Raw genomic sequence first — 18,416 nt, forward strand, 5'->3', positions numbered from 1 at the left:
TTATCTGAACCATTCTGACCCTGGATCGTCATCCTAGAGTACCCGGAACAGGAAGTTATATCCTTGTTCGTGGCTTTATATAGTGGAGGGAGAGGGGTGTGTCTGAAAAGTCTATTAACCCATGCCTCTTCACAGGGGCGGACCACTGTGAGCAGAGGAAAACTTATGAAAGCACAGATCTCTCATTTGGAAGCTAAAATTACATTTCACCTCTTCACAAATAATGTCATATTCAAACATTTGAATTAAACAACAATTACATGTGAATCTGATATCTCTGACATTTAGACTTTCCACAGTAGAGTTTTTGTCGTTCTATCATTGATGAGAATGTGTCAGAGGGCAACCGAACTGACATAATATACCTTAAGTACCACCGCATATGTTCAGTTGGTCGGATCACCAGAATATAGTTCATTTCCCCCAACTTCTGATGTTACCAGAACCTCTATGTTAACCCATGGGTTTCCTTATGTCACATCAGTTATAGTAGGGAGAGAGAAAAAGGGGGAAAGAGGTATTTATGACTGTCATAAACCTACCCCCAACCCAACGTCATGACAGTACCGTATCTAGAATTCTAAATGTGTCGATCCAACATTATGTTGTTTTTCTGTTTGATGGAAACAGTTTGAGTTCTAACTACATTCCAACTGTATTTAGTGGTGTTATGTAGTTGTGTTTTCATGTTTTGACTGTTGTATTGTAGTAACCCTCAACTGTATTTAGTGGTGTTATGTAGTTGTGTTTTCATGTTTTGACTGTTGTATTGTAGTATCCCTCAACTGTATTTAGTGGTGTTATGTAGTTGTGTTTTCATGTTTTGACTGTTGTATTGTAGTAACCCTCAACTGTATTTAGTGGTGTTATGTAGTTGTGTTTTCATGTTTTGACTGTTGTATTGTAGTAACCCTCAACTGTATTTAGTGGTGTTATGTAGTTGTGTTTTCATGTTTTGACTGTTGTATTGTAGTAACCCTCAACTGTATTTAGTGGTGTTATGTAGTTGTGTTTTCATGTTTTGACTGTTGTATTGTAGTAACCCTCAACTGTATTTAGGGGTGTTATGTAGTTGTGTTTTCATGTTTTGACTGTTGTATTGTAGTAACCCTCAAGCTTTTTTTTTGCCATAAGGTTATTTAATCACTGAGAATGTTCATACTTAATAAATATTTGACTTTGTATTACTATCAATGCTGTCATTTTCTTTGTTAGTTATTATTTCTATATTTTGTTTAATCTTTCTTACCATTATCTGGGTATTTACTCTCTCTCTCACACACACACACACACACACACACTCACCCACTCTATCACACACACACACTCACTCACTCTATCACACACAATCTATACAAGCATTATGACAGTCTCTTTGGCTAGGGAGACCTGGCCAAGAAGGCAGCAGTAGGAAAAACAGAATAGAAACAGCACAACAACACGTTATCAGGAGCTGGTCCTGTCTACAGGAAACATTTACACCCGTTTCATGGAGTGCAGCAGGTAGCCTACAGCAGGGTTTTGATCCAACTAGACAACAAACCTGACCAACTGACCTAATTGATCCGTTCAGTGATTGCCTAAATTCAACACACTTGGTTTTCCAGGTTGATTAAATCAAAAACATGAATTGTTGTGCTGACCTTATGGGGACATTGAACTGTTTGCACACATCCCGTGTGGGGACATCTTGACAAACTGGGGACAAAATAATTATCCCAATAAGGCAGACCATGTCAAAACCTAACCCTAACATTTAACCCCTAACTCTAATTCTAACCCTAAACCCCCTAGAAATTACCTTTTTCCTTGTGGGTATCAGCAAAATGTCCCCAGTTGGTCCCCACAAGTATAGTTAAACGTGCACTCTCTCACACTCGAACACACAAAATCTACACACACATTATTCTTTAGTTGTGCTGTTTGTAAATTGTTGTATTGTAGAGAAAACAAAACATTGACACCTGTATGGGGAAGCAGTGTAGCATAGTGGTTAGAGCATTGGACTAGTAACGAAAAGGTTGCAAGTTCAAATCCCTGAGCTGACAAGTTACAAATCTGTCGTTTTGACCCTGAACAAGGCAGTTAACCCACTGTTCCTAGGCCGTCATTGGAAAAAAAATCTTATGCAATAATATGCTCAGTCCAAAACTTTGCACAGCCCACAGACAGAAGTGCCTGCCTCACATAAGATGGGATGTCTACGAACTTTAGGTAGAGGGAACCCTCATCATGTGATGTCAGCACCTGTTAAGCTTTTGCAGAGAAGTCTCCCCTCTTGATCAGCATAGAACGGGGTCCCTAACAAACTGCATCACCTCTGTGGGAGACTAAACTCATCAAATCTTGTTTCAAAGTTAACTTTCAGTTTAATTAAAAACTCTGATATCACGGGAGTCATCTGTACTGATGATGACTGGAAATAGTTACGCACTGTAGGGAAATTGATGATTTTGTTCCGGGCTCAAATCAGAGGAGAAAATAAATACATTTTTCAAGAATGCCAATAACTGTTTTACAGTTAGAACATCAATCTCATCTTCATGGAGGACATTGATGCCAGATGCAGCCACCCATGCAAGTAATTCACCTTTTTTATTCAAGATCTCATTGGCTTTAACATTTGAATAGCAGTTTTCACCAAAAATAGTTTTGAGCGTGAACATTTTGTCCATAACTGTTTAGAGAAACCTTCCTGAATTGAAGCATGGGACCAAATGTGTTGTGCCAGTTTTCCATGCTGATGGACATGACCTGCCATGTCAGGTACTTGAACATGATCCTTCATATTGTCAGTGTTCTGGATTTTAAATTTGTGTTTTTCAATTATTAGTAGTGTAAATTCTGCATTTCTTCAGTTTTATCTGTGAGCAAGAATAAATCAACTCAAATTCAAACATGATTAAAGGAGCCCAAGGCATCTTGATTACATAGATCACACAAAGGAAAGGTTATGATTTTCATTAAATGATGTTTTCTAGGTGGAAGGTATACCTTGTGTATGAGATTAAAATGTATCTGATGATTAGGATTGTTAGATGAACCCACTAAATTCCCCCTCTTCTCCCTCTTCATGTCTTCTGTGTAACCTGAACCTTTCAGTATTAACTAGTGGTTCTGGTGTAAAATGTCCTTTAAGTATCTCCACAATATCCCCATACTTCTTATTACCTGTTCTGTCTGGCTGTAGCAGGCTGTCTAGTAAATTAAATATATTTGGCTCCATTACACTAACACATGTAGGCACAATGTTGTCCTCATCAATGTAATTTACAAGAACAAAATATTCTAACTGTTCTGTGTATGATCTCCACTGCTCAATACTTTCATCAAACTGTCCAATGTTTCCAACAATTCCAATAATGTTCTTTTAGCTAGCTCAACTATGCACTTGCCTCTGCTAGCAATACACTGTGCTAACATTAGCCTAGACTGTACCACAGAAAATAACAGTTTAAACAGTTGAAAAAACAACTTCTTCCAGACAGAATAGTTCCTGTAGATTCAGACTCGTCACCAATCTTTTGTTATGTCTCTTGGGTTTCATAACCACGTCTGTATAACAATTCAATAATGATGAGACGGGAGACAGGAATCAGTTCAACCATTTATATGGAACGTGATCATCTCAACATATACAAACCCCCATGATGCTCTGCAGCACAACGCCAATATACAACAAATACATGAGTAAATGGACACACAAAAAAACCTCAGAGGAATTTAAATGTTCAGTTCTAGAAAGTAGGGCCATGGGACAGAATCAGAAAGGTCAGTATGTTTGATAGCTGGTTACAGAGGTGACATAACAAGCATAAGGTCCATTATAACACAGTGAAGTAGAGGTGGGAGCTGAAAGCAGACATGGACAGTGAGACGTGTGAGGAGATCAGGGGTGAAACACAGGTATCAGGACAGGTAGATCAGGACAGGTAGAAATGGCAGGGCTGGAAATAGATACAGAGACACATTCTGATCATGGCTTAGACCTGACCTGAGACACCCAAACAGAAGATGCCATAGCAAAGTCCTGGCCAGTAGGCTGTATGGGATTTCCTTTCATCAAAATCCAGAACATGGACATGAGGCATCTGTCAATAAAAAGTGACTTAGAGCTTTAGTGAAAGTATGGAATTACTTAGTGTTACTAACATCATAAACATAAAACATTTAAAACTGCTCATTTTTATTATACTGATCTAAAATCTAAACGCAACAGGCAACAATTTCAAAGATTTTACTTACAGTTACAGTCAATTGAAAATAAATTCATTAGGCCTTAATCTACGGATTTCACATGACTGGGAACACAGACATGCATCTGTTGGTCACAGGTTACCTTAGTAAAAAAGTAGGATTGTGGATCAGAAAACCAGTCAGTATCTGGTGTGACCACCATTTGCATCATGCAGCGCGATACATCTCCTTCACATAGAGTTGATCAGGCTGTTGATTGTGGCCTGTGGAAGGCTGTCCCACTCCTCTTCAATGGCTGTGCAAAGTTGCTGGATATTGTCGGGACCTGGAACACGCTGTCGTACACGTCTATCCAGAGCATCCCAAACATGCTCAACGGCTGACATATCTGGTGAGTTCTCAGGCCATGGAAAATCGTATATATTTTTTCAGCTTCCAGGAATTGTGTATATCGATCGGGCCGTGCACTATCATGCTGAAACATGAGGTGATGGAGGTGGAGGAATGATACGATAATGGGTTCTCATCATGGTATCTCTGTGCATATAATTGCCATTGATAAAATGCACATGTGTTCATTGTCCGTAGCTTATGATTACCCATATCATCACCTCACTGCCACCATGGGGCACTCTGTTCACAACGTTGACATCAGCAAACTGCTCGCCCACATGACACCAGCTTCTTGATATGCCACACCGGTCAGGTGGATGGATTATCTTGGCGAATGAGAAATGGTCACTAACAGGGATGTAAAACTTATAAGCTGTTTGTGCGTATGGAACATTTCTGGGATCTTTTATTTCAGCTCATGAAACATGGGACCAACACTTTACATGTTGCCTTTATATCTTTGTTCAGTGTATTTACAGGAATAAACTGGCCCAAACTGGTGTGTGTGTGTCCGTCCAGTGTGTGTGTGTGTCCAGTGTGTGTGTGTCCAGTGTATGTGTGTGTGTGTGTGTGTGTGTGTGTGTGTGTGTGTGTGTGTGTGTGTGTGTGTGTGTGTGTGTGTGTGTGTGTGTGTGTGTGTGTGTGTGTGTGTCCAGTATGTGTGTTTGTGTCTGTGTCCAGTGTGTGTGTGTCCAGTGTGCGTCCAGTGTTTGTGTGTCCAGTGTGTGTGTGTGTGTCCAGTATGTGTGTGTGTGTGTCAAGTGTGTGTCCAGTGTGTGTGTCTGGTGTGTGTCCAGTGTGTGCCCAGTGTCTGTGTGTCCGTCCAGTGTGTGTGTGTGTGTCCAGTGTGTGTGTCCGGTGTGTGTCCAGTGTGTGTCCTAATGTGTGTGTGTGTGTGTGTGTGTGTGTGTGCGTGTGTGTCCAGTATGTGTGTGTGTGTTTGTGTCAGTGTCCAGTGTGTGTCAGTGTCCAATGTGTGTGTGTGTGTGTGTGTGTCCAGTGTGTGTCAGTGTCCAGTGAGTGTGTGTGTGTGTCCAGTGTGTGTCTGTGTCCAGTGTGTGTGTGTCCAGTATGTGTGTGTGTGTGTGTCCAGTGTGTGTGTGTCCAGTGTGTGTGACACAGAGTTATTTATATTCTTATTTTATTAAAATATTGTGTTGTGTTTGATTAGGACACAGGGACCACCTGACACAGGGACACTGAAGAGTCATCATAAACCCAAAACCCTGGATAGAGAGGCTCAGTGAATGTGGTGTAGAATGTGTTCAGGTGGGTCAGTGTGTCAGAGGAGACTCTGTAGAAGGACAGGGTGCCGGCTGGCCAGTCCAGATACACTCCTACTCTGTGGGAGCTGGAGGAGAGGACGTCTATGAGAGTGGGAATAGTATTGTGCCTGGCAGTGTAACTGTTGTCAGAGCAGAACAGACTCCAGGACTTGTCATTCCATCCAATCAGACTGTCCTCACCCTCTCCTCTCCTGCTGATTCCTTTATATGTCACTCCTATAACAGGCCATCCCCCACTCCACTCTACCTCCCAGTAACAGCGTCCAGTCAGGCCCTCTCTACACAGCACCTGTCTACAGACCTCAAATCTATCTGGGTGATCAGGATACGGCTGCTTCTTTATCCTACATGTCACCTTTCTGTTCTCCTCAGACAGAGATAGGTTTCTGTTTACTGTGTTTGGGTCCAGTGTGAGATCACAGACATCTGATGGATGAAACCAGACACAATATTAGAAATCATCATCATTCCATTAGAATGTTAACTCACCTTTCACTAATTCATTTAATGTAGATGTTTCTAGGTATCAAAAGGAGAAGTTAAGGTAACTTGAGGCTTTTGATTGATCATATGTTATACTGTATGGTAATATAAAACACACTCATTCCCATTAATTACACACACACACACACACACAATGACACCAGGATGCATGCATGAACACACACACATTTCTAATGTAACACGAACACGCCACACATACACAGACACACACATGGTCATACCAACTCTTTATAAACGTTGGTGTCCCTGATTTCTGCTTCTGTAGAACTACAGCTTATATTTAATATGACCAAGTAAGTAATGATGTATGTCTTTGACTTAACTTGAATTAGGACTTATTCTTAGTCATATTCTTCACAGCAGTCAACACTCACATTTTCTAAGTCCAGGTTTCATTGTGTACTCTCCACCATGTTCCACACTGTAGCAGTAAGCAGAAGAACAGACAGTCATTGAGTGATACACGTCAACTCTCTCTCTCTCTCACACACACACACACACACACACACACACACACACACACACACACACACAACTTTGTCCAAGTGGTTGTAAGAATGTTTGTTTTAACTAGCCTGATAAGTCAAACATGTCTGATATGAACATTGACATAAACCCTCTACATACTTGAGTTTCTCCAGTCTGCAGTGTGGATCCTCCAGTCCAGCAGAGAGCAGTCTGACTCCTGAGTCTCCTGGGTGATTGTAGCTCAGGTCCAGCTCTCTCAGGTGTGAGGGGTTTGACTTCAGAGCTGAGACCAGAGAAGCACAGCCTTCCTCTGTGACTAGACAGCCTGACAGTCTGCAAAGAGTCAAATCACATTAAAATCACACTGATATTCTTTGGTGGTGAAAATAGTGGCAGTATATTTTTTAAACATATTCAGATACATCAGTGTCCAGCAACCTTTCATATCTATTCATAAATGAATGAGTGTATGATTATTAGAAATGACAAATTATCAAAGTATTGCTTGTAGAGAGAAAAATATAAAGTACAAATATTTGAGTAAACTGACCAGTTTAAAAAGCAGTATCAGTTAAAAGACAGACAGCGAGGTATCAGATTTAGATTGTATTGAGTATACAGTATTGTATTGAGTATTTTGACAGTGAAGCTAAAAATTTTAATGTGGCTCTATACTCCAGCATTTTGAAATTGAGGTCAAATGTTTCATATGAGGTGACAGTATATAATGTCACCTTTTATTTGAGAGGATTTTCATACATATCTGTTTCACCGTTTAGAAATAAAAGCACTTTATGTATCTAGTCCCCCTATTTGAAGAAGTCATAAGTATTTTGACCAATTCACTTAAAGTGTATTAAAGTTGTAAAACGTTTAGTATTTAAACTCGTTGGTTGATTTTGCAGTGTGTTTTGGTTGTGTTTGGGGTTATGTTTTGACCAATAGTAACTGAATGGTGGATGATGACTGGATTAATCTTCTGTCTAAGTAAGTAGATAACATGTTTCTAAACACTACTAAATGAATCCTGATGATGCCATGATTAAGAAAAATCATGAATCAGTCATGAGCAATTATGAATAAGAAAGTTACAGAGGCTATAACAAAACATGCCAACCTCTCACCATTACCAATAACAGAGACTACAACAAAACATGCTAACCTCTCACCATTACCAATAACAGAGACTACAACAAAACATGCTAACCTCTCACCATTACCAATAACAGAGGGGGTATGATTCTTGTGCCTCTGTAACTTTCTCATTCATCATCATTTACGATTCATTCATGATTATTCATAATTAAGGTACTATCCACATGAATGTAGAAGTGTTCAGAAACATCTTCTATTCTTACTGACAATACAAGTGAAGTGTCTCCAAAATGACAGGACATTATTCACCATTCAGTGTCTATTGGGAAAAACATCATCCAAAACACAACCAAAACAAACTGCAAATGAATTCAACAAGTTTTAGAATCACAGGCTTGGTGTAATCACTGCGGGTAAGGAATATGGGACCAAATACTAAACTTATGTCTACTATATTACAATATAAGTGAATATGTCCAAATTATTACACATTTTTCAAATGGGAGAACTAGATACATAAAAGTGCTTTAATTTCTAAACAGTAACACAAATAAAAGGTGACATTATATACTGTCGCCCAATTTGAAACATTTGATCTCAAATCCAAAATGCTGGAGCATTTTGCAAACATATATGCTGTGGACTATGTGTGCCTGGTGAACACATCTGGATCTGGTGAACAGTTACCACTTTTATTTAACCTTTATTTGACTCGGCAAGTCAGTTAAGAACCAACTGTTATTTACAATGGCGGCCCAAAAGGCCTCCTGCGGGGGCGAGGGCTGGGATTTTTAAAAAAAAGATTTAAAAAAAAAGAAGATATACAGTAGGGCAAAAAAGTATTTAGTCAGCCACCAATTGTGCAAGTTCTCCCACTTAAAAAGATGAGAGAGGCCTGTAATTTTCATCATAGGTACACTTCAACTATGACAGACAAAATGAGAAGAAAATAAATCCAGAAAATCACATTGTAGGATTTTTAATGAATTTATTTGCAAATTATGGTGGAAAATAAGTATTTGGTCAATAACAAAAGTTTATCTCAATACTTTGTTATATACCCTTTGTTGGCAATGACAGAGGTCAAATGTTTTCTGTAAGTCTTCACAAGGTTTTCACACACTGTTGCTGGTATTTTGGCCCATTCCTCCATGCAGATCTCCTCTAGAGCAGTGATGTTTTGGGGCTGTTGCTGGGCAACACGGACTTTCAACTCCCTCCAAAGATTTTCTATGGGGTTGAGATCTGGAGACTGGCTAGGCCACTCCAGGACCTTGAAATGCTTCTTACGAAGCCACTCCTTCGTTGCCCGGGTGGTGTGTTTGGGATCATTGTCATGCTGAAAGACCCAGCCACGTTTCATCTTCAATGCCCTTGCTGATGGAAGGAGGTTTTCACTCAAAATCTCACGATACATGGCCCCATTCATTCTTTCCTTTACACGGATCAGTCGTCCTGGTCCCTTTGCAGAAAAACAGCCCCAAAGCATGATGTTTCCACCCCCATGCTTCACAGTAGGTATGGTGTTCTAAGGATGCAACTCAGCATTCTTTGTCCTCCAAACACGACGAGTTGAGTTTATACCAAAAAGTTATATTTTGGTTTCATCTGACCATATGACATTCTCCCAATCTTCTTCTGGATCATCCAAATGCTCTCTAGCAAACTTCAGACGGGCCTGGACATGTACTGGCTTAAGCAGGGGGACACGTCTGGCACTGCAGGATTTGAGTCCCTGGCGGCGTAGTGTGTTACTGATGGTAGGCTTTGTTACTTTGGTCCCAGCTCTCTGCAGGTCATTCACTAGGTCCCCCCGTGTGGTTCTGGGATTTTTGCTCACCGTTCTTGTGATCATTTTGACCCCACGGGGTGAGATCTTGCGTGGAGCCCCAGATCGAGAGAGATTATCAGTGGTCTTGTATGTCTTCCATTTCCTAATAATTGCTCCCACAGTTGATTTCTTCAAACCAAGCTGCTTACCTATTGCAGATTCAGTCTTCCCAGCCTGGTGCAGGTCTACAATTTTGTTTCTGGTGTCCTTTGACAGCTCTTTGGTCTTGGCCATAGTGGAGTTTGGAGTGTGACTGTTTGAGGTTGTGGACAGGTGTCTTTTATACTGATAACAAGTTCAAACAGGTGCCATTAATACAGGTAACGAGTGGAGGACAGAGGAGCCTCTTAAAGAAGAAGTTACAGGTCTGTGAGAGCCAGAAATCTTGCTTGTTTGTAGGTGACCAAATACTTATTTTCCACCATAATTTGCAAATAAATTCATTAAAAATCCTACAATATAATTTTCTGGATTTTTGCACAATTGGTGGCTGACTAAATACTTTTTTGCCCCACTGTAAATATAGGACAAACACACATCAGGAAAAGAGAGATACCGCAACACTACATAAAGAGAGACCTAAGACAACAATATAGCAAGGCAGCAACACAACATGACAAACACATAGTAGCAACACACCATGGCAGCAGCACAACATGGTCGCATCACAAAACATGGTAAAAACATTATTGGTCTAGATTTAACTTTAGCCTGCAGCTTTGATATGTGCTGAGAGGACAGTTTACTGTCTAGCCATACCCCCAAGTACTTGTATGAGGTGACTACCTCAAGCTTTAAATCCTCAGAGATAGTAATCACACCTGTGGGGAGAGGGGCATTCTTCTTACCAAACCACATGACCTTTGTTTTGGAGATGTTCAGAACAAGGTTAAGGGCAGAGAAAGCTTGTTGGACACTAAGAAAGCTTTGTTGTAGAGCGTTTAACACAACATCCGGTGAGTGGCCAGCTGAGTATAAGACTGTATCATCTGCATATAAATGGATGAGAGAGCTTCCTACTGCCTGAGCTATGTTGTTGATGTAAATTGAGAAGAGCGTGGGGTCTAGGATCAAGCATTGGGGTACTCCCTTGGTGACACACAGTGGCTGAGACAGCAGATTTTCTGACTTTATACACTGCACTCTTTGAGAGATGTAATTAGCAAACTAGGCCAAAGTCCCCTCAGAGACACCAATACTCCTTAGCCTGCCCACAAGAATGGAATGGTACCATATCAAAAGGTTTGGCCAAGTCAATAAAAATAGCATCACAACATTGCTATTAATCAAGGGCAGTGGTGACATCATTTAGAACCTTTAAGGTTGTAGTGACAAATCCATAACCTGAGCAGAAACTAGATTGCATTTCAGAGAGAATACTATAGACATCAAGAAAGCCAGTCAGTTGATTATTGACAAGTTTTTCCAACAGTTTTGATAAACAGGGCAAAATAGAAATAGGCCTATAACAGTTAGGTTCAGCTTGATCTCGCCCTCTTGTTGACCAAATACAGGAATACGAACCTCAGTGTCTCCAGTTTACAGTGGGGATTCCCCAGTCCAGCAGAGAGGAGCTTCACTCCTGAGTCCTTCAGGTCATTGTTAGTCAGATCCAGCTCTCTCAGGTGTGAGGGGTTTGACCTCAGAGCTGAGACCAGAGAAACACAGCCTTTCTCTGTGACTAGACAGCCTGACAGCCTGCAACGAGTAAAATCATATTAAAACCACACTGCTATTCTTTGGTGGTGAAAATAGTGGCAGTATATTTTTTCAACACATTCAGATATATCAGTGTCCTGAAACCTGCCATATCTATTCATAAACGAATGTATCATTATTAGAAATTATCATAATATTGCTTGAAGAGAGAGAAATGTATTGTACCAATATTTGACTAGACTGACCAGACCAGTTTAAAAGCAGTATCAGTTAAAAGACAGACAGTAAGATATCAGATTTAAATTGTATTGAGTATATAGTCCACACAATATCTATTTTGACAGTGAAGCTAAAAATGTAAATGTGTCTCTATACTCCAGTATTTTGGAATTGAGGTCAAATGTTTCATATGAGGTGACAGTATATAATGTCACCTTTTATTTGAGGGTATTTTCATACATATCTGTTTCACCGTTCAGAAATAAAAGCACTTTATGTATCTAGTCCCCCTATTTGAAGAAGTCATGTTTTCTGACCAATTCACTTATAGTCTTTTAAAGTAGTCAAAATAATTGTATTTGGTCCCATATTCTTTGATCGCAATGACTTCATCAAGCCTGTGATGCCATGATTGAGAAAGATCATGAATTAATCATTAATAATAATGAGTGAGAGAGTTAGAGGTTACAACAAAACATACTAACCTCTCACCATTAACCTCAAATTAAAGGTTACATTCTGTACTGCAGTCTAATATGAAACATTCTATTTCAAATCCAAAATGCTGGAGCATTGCACCAACTTCAAAACTTCCCTGTCAAAACACATGGTGTGTACTATGTGTGCATGGTAAACACATGTGGATCTGGTGAACAGTTCTCACTTGTTGACCAACTACAGGAATACGAACCTCAGAGTCTCCAGTTGACAGTGGGGATTCCCCAGTCCATCAGAAAGCAGCTTCACTCCTGAATCCTTCAGGTCATTGTTACTCAGATCCAGCTCTCTCAGGTGTGAGGGGTTTGACCTCAGAGCTGAGACCAGAGAAGAACAGCCTTCCTCTGTGACTTGACAGCCTGACAGCCTGCAACGAGTAAAATCATATTTAAACCACACTGCTATTCTTTGGTGGTGAAAATAGTGGCAGTATATTTTTTTCAACATATTCAGGTATATCAGTGTTCTGAAACCTGCCATATCTATTCATAAATGAATGAATGTATCATTATTAGAAATTATCATAATATTGCTTGAAGAGAGAAAAATGTATTGTACACATATCTGAGTAGACTGACCAGACCTTTACCTCTGATTAAAAAATATACTTTTAGTACTTCTTCAAATGATAGAACTAGGTCCATGAAGTGCTTTCATTTCTAAAAGCTAAAACAGATTTTTATGAGTACCTTTTTATTATTTCACCTTTATTTAACCAGGTAGGCCAGTTGAGAACAAGTTCTCATTTACAACTGCGACCTGGCCAAGATAAAGCATAGCAGTGTGAACAGACAACAACACAGAGTTACACATGGAGTAAACAATAAACAAGTCAATAACACAGTAGGAAAAAAGAAATTAGTCTATATACATTGTGTGCAAAAGGCATGAGGAGGTAGGCAATAAATAGGCCATAGGAGCGAATAATTACAATTTAGCAGATTAACACTGGAGTGATAAATCATCAGATGATCATGTGCAAGTAGAGATACTGGTGTGCAAAAGAGCAGAAAAGTAAATAAATAAAAACAGTAAGGGGATGAGGTAGGTAAATTGGGTGGGCTGTTTATAGATGGACTCTAAAGACAATGAGGCTTCATTGACATCAATGCAGCCTCTTTCAGGTCTTCTTCACCTTAAAAATAAAGGTGACATTCTGTACTGCAGCCTAATATGAAACATTATATCTCAAATCCTAAATGCTGGAGCATAGCGCCTAATTTTAAACTGTAAGCTTCACTGTCCAAACACATATGGTGTGTACTATGTGTGCCTGGTAAACACATATGGAACTAGTGAACAGTTCTCACTTGTTGACCAACTACAGGAATACTGACCTCAGAGTCTCCAGTTTACAGTGTGGATTCCCCAGTCCAGCAGAGAGCAGCTTCACTCCTGAATCATTCAGGTCATTGTTACTCAGATCCAGCTCTCTCAGGTGTGAGGGGTTTGACCTCAGAGCTGAGACCAGAGAAGCACAGCCTTTCTTTTTGATTCCACAGCCTGACAGCCTGAGAGAGAGATCAGGATTTCACAAACACACTGTTAATTTAACACCTATAGTGCAGAAGGACAATGGCAGATGCATTTGGTTTATTCTCCCAAACAACATATAGATGTATCTTCCATCTCCTAGAATTGTATTGTCATATCGTTATACTAATGTGAACATCAATGCATTGATTCAATATGTTTTTCAATAATACATATTTTCTCTAAACTGAATATTTCTTCCTGATGATTAGTACTTAAATCTATTTGTATGTACTCACAGAGCAGCTCTGGAGGCTTTGACCACTGGCAGCAGCCTCAGAAGACCTTCCTCTGATCTGGAGTATTTCTTCAGGTCAAAGACATCCATCTCCTTTTCTGAAGTCAGCAACACAAAGACCAGAGCTGACCACTGTGCAGGTGAGAGTTCTTCACTGGAGACACTTCCTGATCTCAGGTAGCTTTGGATCTCCTCCACTAGAGAATGGTCATTCAGTTCATTCAGACAGTGGAACAGATTGATGCACCTCTCTGGAGAGGGATTCTCCCTGATCTTCTCCTTGATGTACTTGACTGTTTCTTCATGACTCTGTGAGCTGCTTCTTGTCTTTGTCAGAAGACCTCGTAAGTGCTTCTGATTGGACTCCAGTGAGAGGCCCAGAAGGAAGCGGAGGAAAAGGTCCAGGTTTCCCGTCTCACTTTGTAAGGCTTTATCCACAGCTCTCTTGTAGACATTAACTTCAGTAACTTGCGGTTTGGCCATTAGATTCTCATTTTTGTTGATGAATGAGAGGAACACATATACAGCAGCCAGAAACTCCTGAATGCTCAGATGCACGAAGCAGTACACCTTGTCCTGGTACAGCACACATTCCTCTTTAAAGAGCTGTGTGCACAATCCTGAGTACAATGAGGCTTCATTGACATCAATGCCAGCCTCTTTCAGGTCTTCTTCATAGAAAATCAGATTGCCCTTCACAAGCTGTTGAAAAGCCAGTTTTCCCAGTGACAGAATGCTCTCTTTATTCCAGTGTGGACCTGTCTCTTCTTTCCCAAGATACTTTTCATTCTTCTGTTTGGTATGAAACACCACAAGGTGTGTGTACATCTCAGTCAGAGTCTTGGGCATCTCTTCTCTCTTATGTTTCAGCATGGGTTCAAGGATTATTGCAGAAATCCAACAGAAGACTGGAATGTGGCACATGATGTGGAGGCTCCTTGATGTCTTTATGTGTGAGATGATTCTGCTGGCCAGGTCCTCATCACTGAATCTCTTCCTGAAGTACTCCTCCTTCTGTGGGTCACTGAACCCTCGTACCTCTGTCACCTGGTCAACACACTCAGGGGGGATCTGATTGGCTGCTGCAGGTCGGGTAGTTATCCAGAGGAGAGCAGAGGGAAGCAGATTTCCCTTGATGAGATTTGTCAGCAGAACATCCACTGAGGTTGACTTTGTGACGTCACAACAGATCTTGTTCTTCTGGAAGTCTAGGGGCAGTCGGCACTCATCCAGGCCATCAAAGATGAACAGAACTTTGTACTTGTTGTAGTTGGAGATCCTTGATTCTTTGGTTTCCATTGAGAAGTGATTGAAAAGTCCAATCAGAGTGTGTTTTTCCCCTTTCATCAAATTCAACTCCCGAAAAGGGAATGAAAATACAAATTGGACATCCTGATTTGCTTTTCCTTCAGCCCAGTCCAGAATGAACTTCTGCACAGAGACTGTTTTTCCAATGCCAGCGACTCCCTTTGTCAGCACAGTTCTGATAAGTTTGTCTTGTCCAGTTAAGGGTTTGAAGATGTCGTTACATTTGATTGCAGTCTCTGGTCTTGCTTGTTTCCTGGTTGTTGTCTCAATCTGTCTCAGCTCATGTTCATTATTGACCTCTCCTGTTCCACCCTCTGTGATGTAGAGCTCTGTGTAGATCTTATTGAGAAGTGTTGGGTTTCCTTGTTTAGCGATCCCCTCAAATACACATTGAAACTTCTTCTTTAGATTAGATTTGAGTTCACGTTGGCAAATCACAGCAAGCTCATCTGAATCTAGATATAACACAGAGGATATTAATATTATGTCTGATTTAATGCCTACTGTATTGTAGGACTGTGGTATAAAGTTGTACATTGTAATAATTTATTCTCTTAACTGCCTGTATAAATGTGTAAATGTTTTCCTAACGCATTACACACTGGAGTGATTGATTATCATTTTATTATTCATATTACTGATCGTATCATTAATGTTGTCTCTCTATCACTGTCTTTCTCTGTCTCTCCTCTGGTTCTCCTCTGTCTCTCTCTCTCTCCTCTTCCTCTCTCCTGTCTCTCCTCTGTCTCTCTCTCTCTCCTCTTCCTCTCCCCTCTGTCTCTCCTCTGTCTCTGTCTCTCTCCTCTGGTTCTCCTCTGTCTCTCTCTCTCTCCTCTTCCTCTCTCCTCTGTCTCTCCTCTGTCTCTATCTCTCTCCTCTTCCTCTCTCCTCTGTCTCTCCTCTGTCTCTCTCTCTCTCCTCTTCCTCTCTCCTCTGGTTCTCCTCTGTCTCTCTCTCTCTCCTCTTCCTCTCTCCTCTGTCTCTCCTCTGTCTCTCTCTCTCCTCTTCCTCTCTCCTCTGGTTCTCCTCTGTCTCTCTCTCGATCCTCTTCCTCTCTCCTCTGTCTCTCCTCTGTCTCTCTCTCTCCTCTTCCTCTCTCCTCTGGTTCTCCTCTGTCTCTCTCTCTCCTCTTCCTCTCTCCTCTGTCTCTCCTCTTCTCTGTCTAAATGAATCAGCACAACACATCCCTGCTGCTACTTGATGAGGTCACTCGGTGTTGTGTTAAGTCTGGTACAATGTCATTGAGTTACACAGCTACTTTAGCTGTACTTTAGTTACAGCTTTAAACGTTTGTTATAAAACAGCATTCAACATGAAGCAGACAGCTCTTACTTTTCTCCAGTGTGTCAGCAAGCTCCATCTGGTTCATTTTCCTCAGGATGTGCAGTGTGATCTTCAGAGCCCCCTCTCTGGCACTGCTCTCCTGCTTCTCATCTTCAGCATCCACCACTTCCTCATCCTGCTTCTGACTCTCAAAGCCTTCTGGGAGTTCTGGACTAAGAATCCTCTTGAACATATTCAGCTCGTTCTTCACAAATGTCATAATATTCTCTTCAAGCAACTGAAATAAATAAAGTAAATAAGTTAAGCAAGAGAAGAAATGCTTTCTCATTAACACATTAATGAATGATTGACAAATCAACTTTACTTGAGGTAAACAAAAACAAATGTACATAACAGGACCACATACACTGAATATGGAGGCCAGGTCTGTTTGATGACTCGGGGAAGACTGACCACTGAGAATCTCTGACTCTGATCTCTCCTGTTGATTTCTGTGGACAAAACATGAGATTACATTACCTCAACCAGGGAGAGTGCACACACACACACACACACACACACACACACACACACACACACACACACACACACACACACACACACACACACACACACACACACACACACACACACACACACACACACACACACACACACACACACACACACACACACACACACACACACAGGGAGGCAATGTTGTGTTTGTTTAACATTGTTTCAGGACTATGAAAATGGAAAAAAGGATTAGCCTATGGATTATGAAAACAACAAAAATAAATGGGAAAATTGGAGAGGAGAAATGAGACAGTGTTGTTTAACTCACTGACCATGACCCATGAGTTCTTCTTACCTTTGTTCAGTAGAAAAGTCTCCCTCTCTGAAGTCTATAAACATATCCATTGACCGGTCACTCTTCATGGACACACAGCTGGGTACAGGGGAGGCTGGTCTCTCCTGCTTGATTGGACTTCAACACAACAGAGACAAACATTAAGTATTTAATCTACTTTGAGCTCAGATGGGGAAACGTTATAATAGATTCATTCCAAATGGCTATATATCCATTTCCAGAAAAGTTGGTAAATTAGATGTTATTGTTTAAAGAAACTATAAAAGTGATTGATGTGTTTTTTCACTATCTAATCATGGCATGCGATTTTTTAATGACAGACATGTGTTTGTTTAAAATCTATCACTTGATGGTTTCATTTCAGAGAGACAAATAATCATGTTTTATTGCAAAATTTTACATGTCTGCCTCACTTTCAGAGAAATAATTAGTACTGCTAGGTTTTATACAGTCAAATGTTACTGACTGGCTAGATTCAGTCTTATGTAGCAACATTTAAATTGTGTTTTTTACATTGGATAAAAGTAGTGACTCAGAGCTAGAAAATAGTATATAATACACTCCAGTTGAGGAACAATGGGAAAGTAATTCTGCTTTGGAAGATGATAAACTTGAAACCTCAAAATGTTCTTTGAATATTTTGGTACACCTACTGGAGAGCTCTTCTTTGTCTACAGGGGTGTTACTTTGGCAGATAATGTCACCCATCTAAAATAATTGTTTTTATATATATATATAATGAACTAAATGTATGGTGTTTTTGGTTTATGTCAGTTTCATTGTTTGTTATGTTATACATGGTTATTTTATGGTTGTAAGTGGTAAAATGAATTAGACAATTTAACATTTTGCAATTCTGAGTAACTACTACTTTAGTAAGGAATTACACATTATTCAGTACTACTGCAGTTGCTAAATAATTCCAATAGATGGCAGAATAAGACCACAAATGAAATTTCAGAAGATTAGTTTAGTTCTCTCCCTGGCTACACCACCACTCCCCCTCACAAGAAAACTTCTGCTGGCGCTATGTTCTGTCCCTTTCCATAC

At 40.3% G+C, this 18,416-nt stretch overlaps 1 protein-coding gene across 1 annotated transcript; it reads right to left on the reverse strand.

Moving 5' to 3' along the window:
• Positions 1–5,709: 5,709 nt before the first annotated feature.
• Positions 5,710–16,781, reverse strand: LOC120040151 (NLR family CARD domain-containing protein 3-like; the record flags this gene model as incomplete). Its single annotated transcript, XM_038985400.1, has 7 exons — positions 5,710–6,302; positions 6,755–6,801; positions 7,008–7,181; positions 12,344–12,517; positions 13,488–13,661; positions 13,923–15,678; positions 16,562–16,781. Coding segments are annotated over 7 exons (3,090 nt in total), but the record flags the coding sequence as incomplete, so codon positions are not given.
• Positions 16,782–18,416: the final 1,635 nt, after the last annotated feature.

This window comes from Salvelinus namaycush, unplaced genomic scaffold (genome assembly GCF_016432855.1).
Source record: "Salvelinus namaycush isolate Seneca unplaced genomic scaffold, SaNama_1.0 Scaffold33, whole genome shotgun sequence".
NCBI lineage: Eukaryota > Metazoa > Chordata > Actinopteri > Salmoniformes > Salmonidae > Salvelinus > Salvelinus namaycush.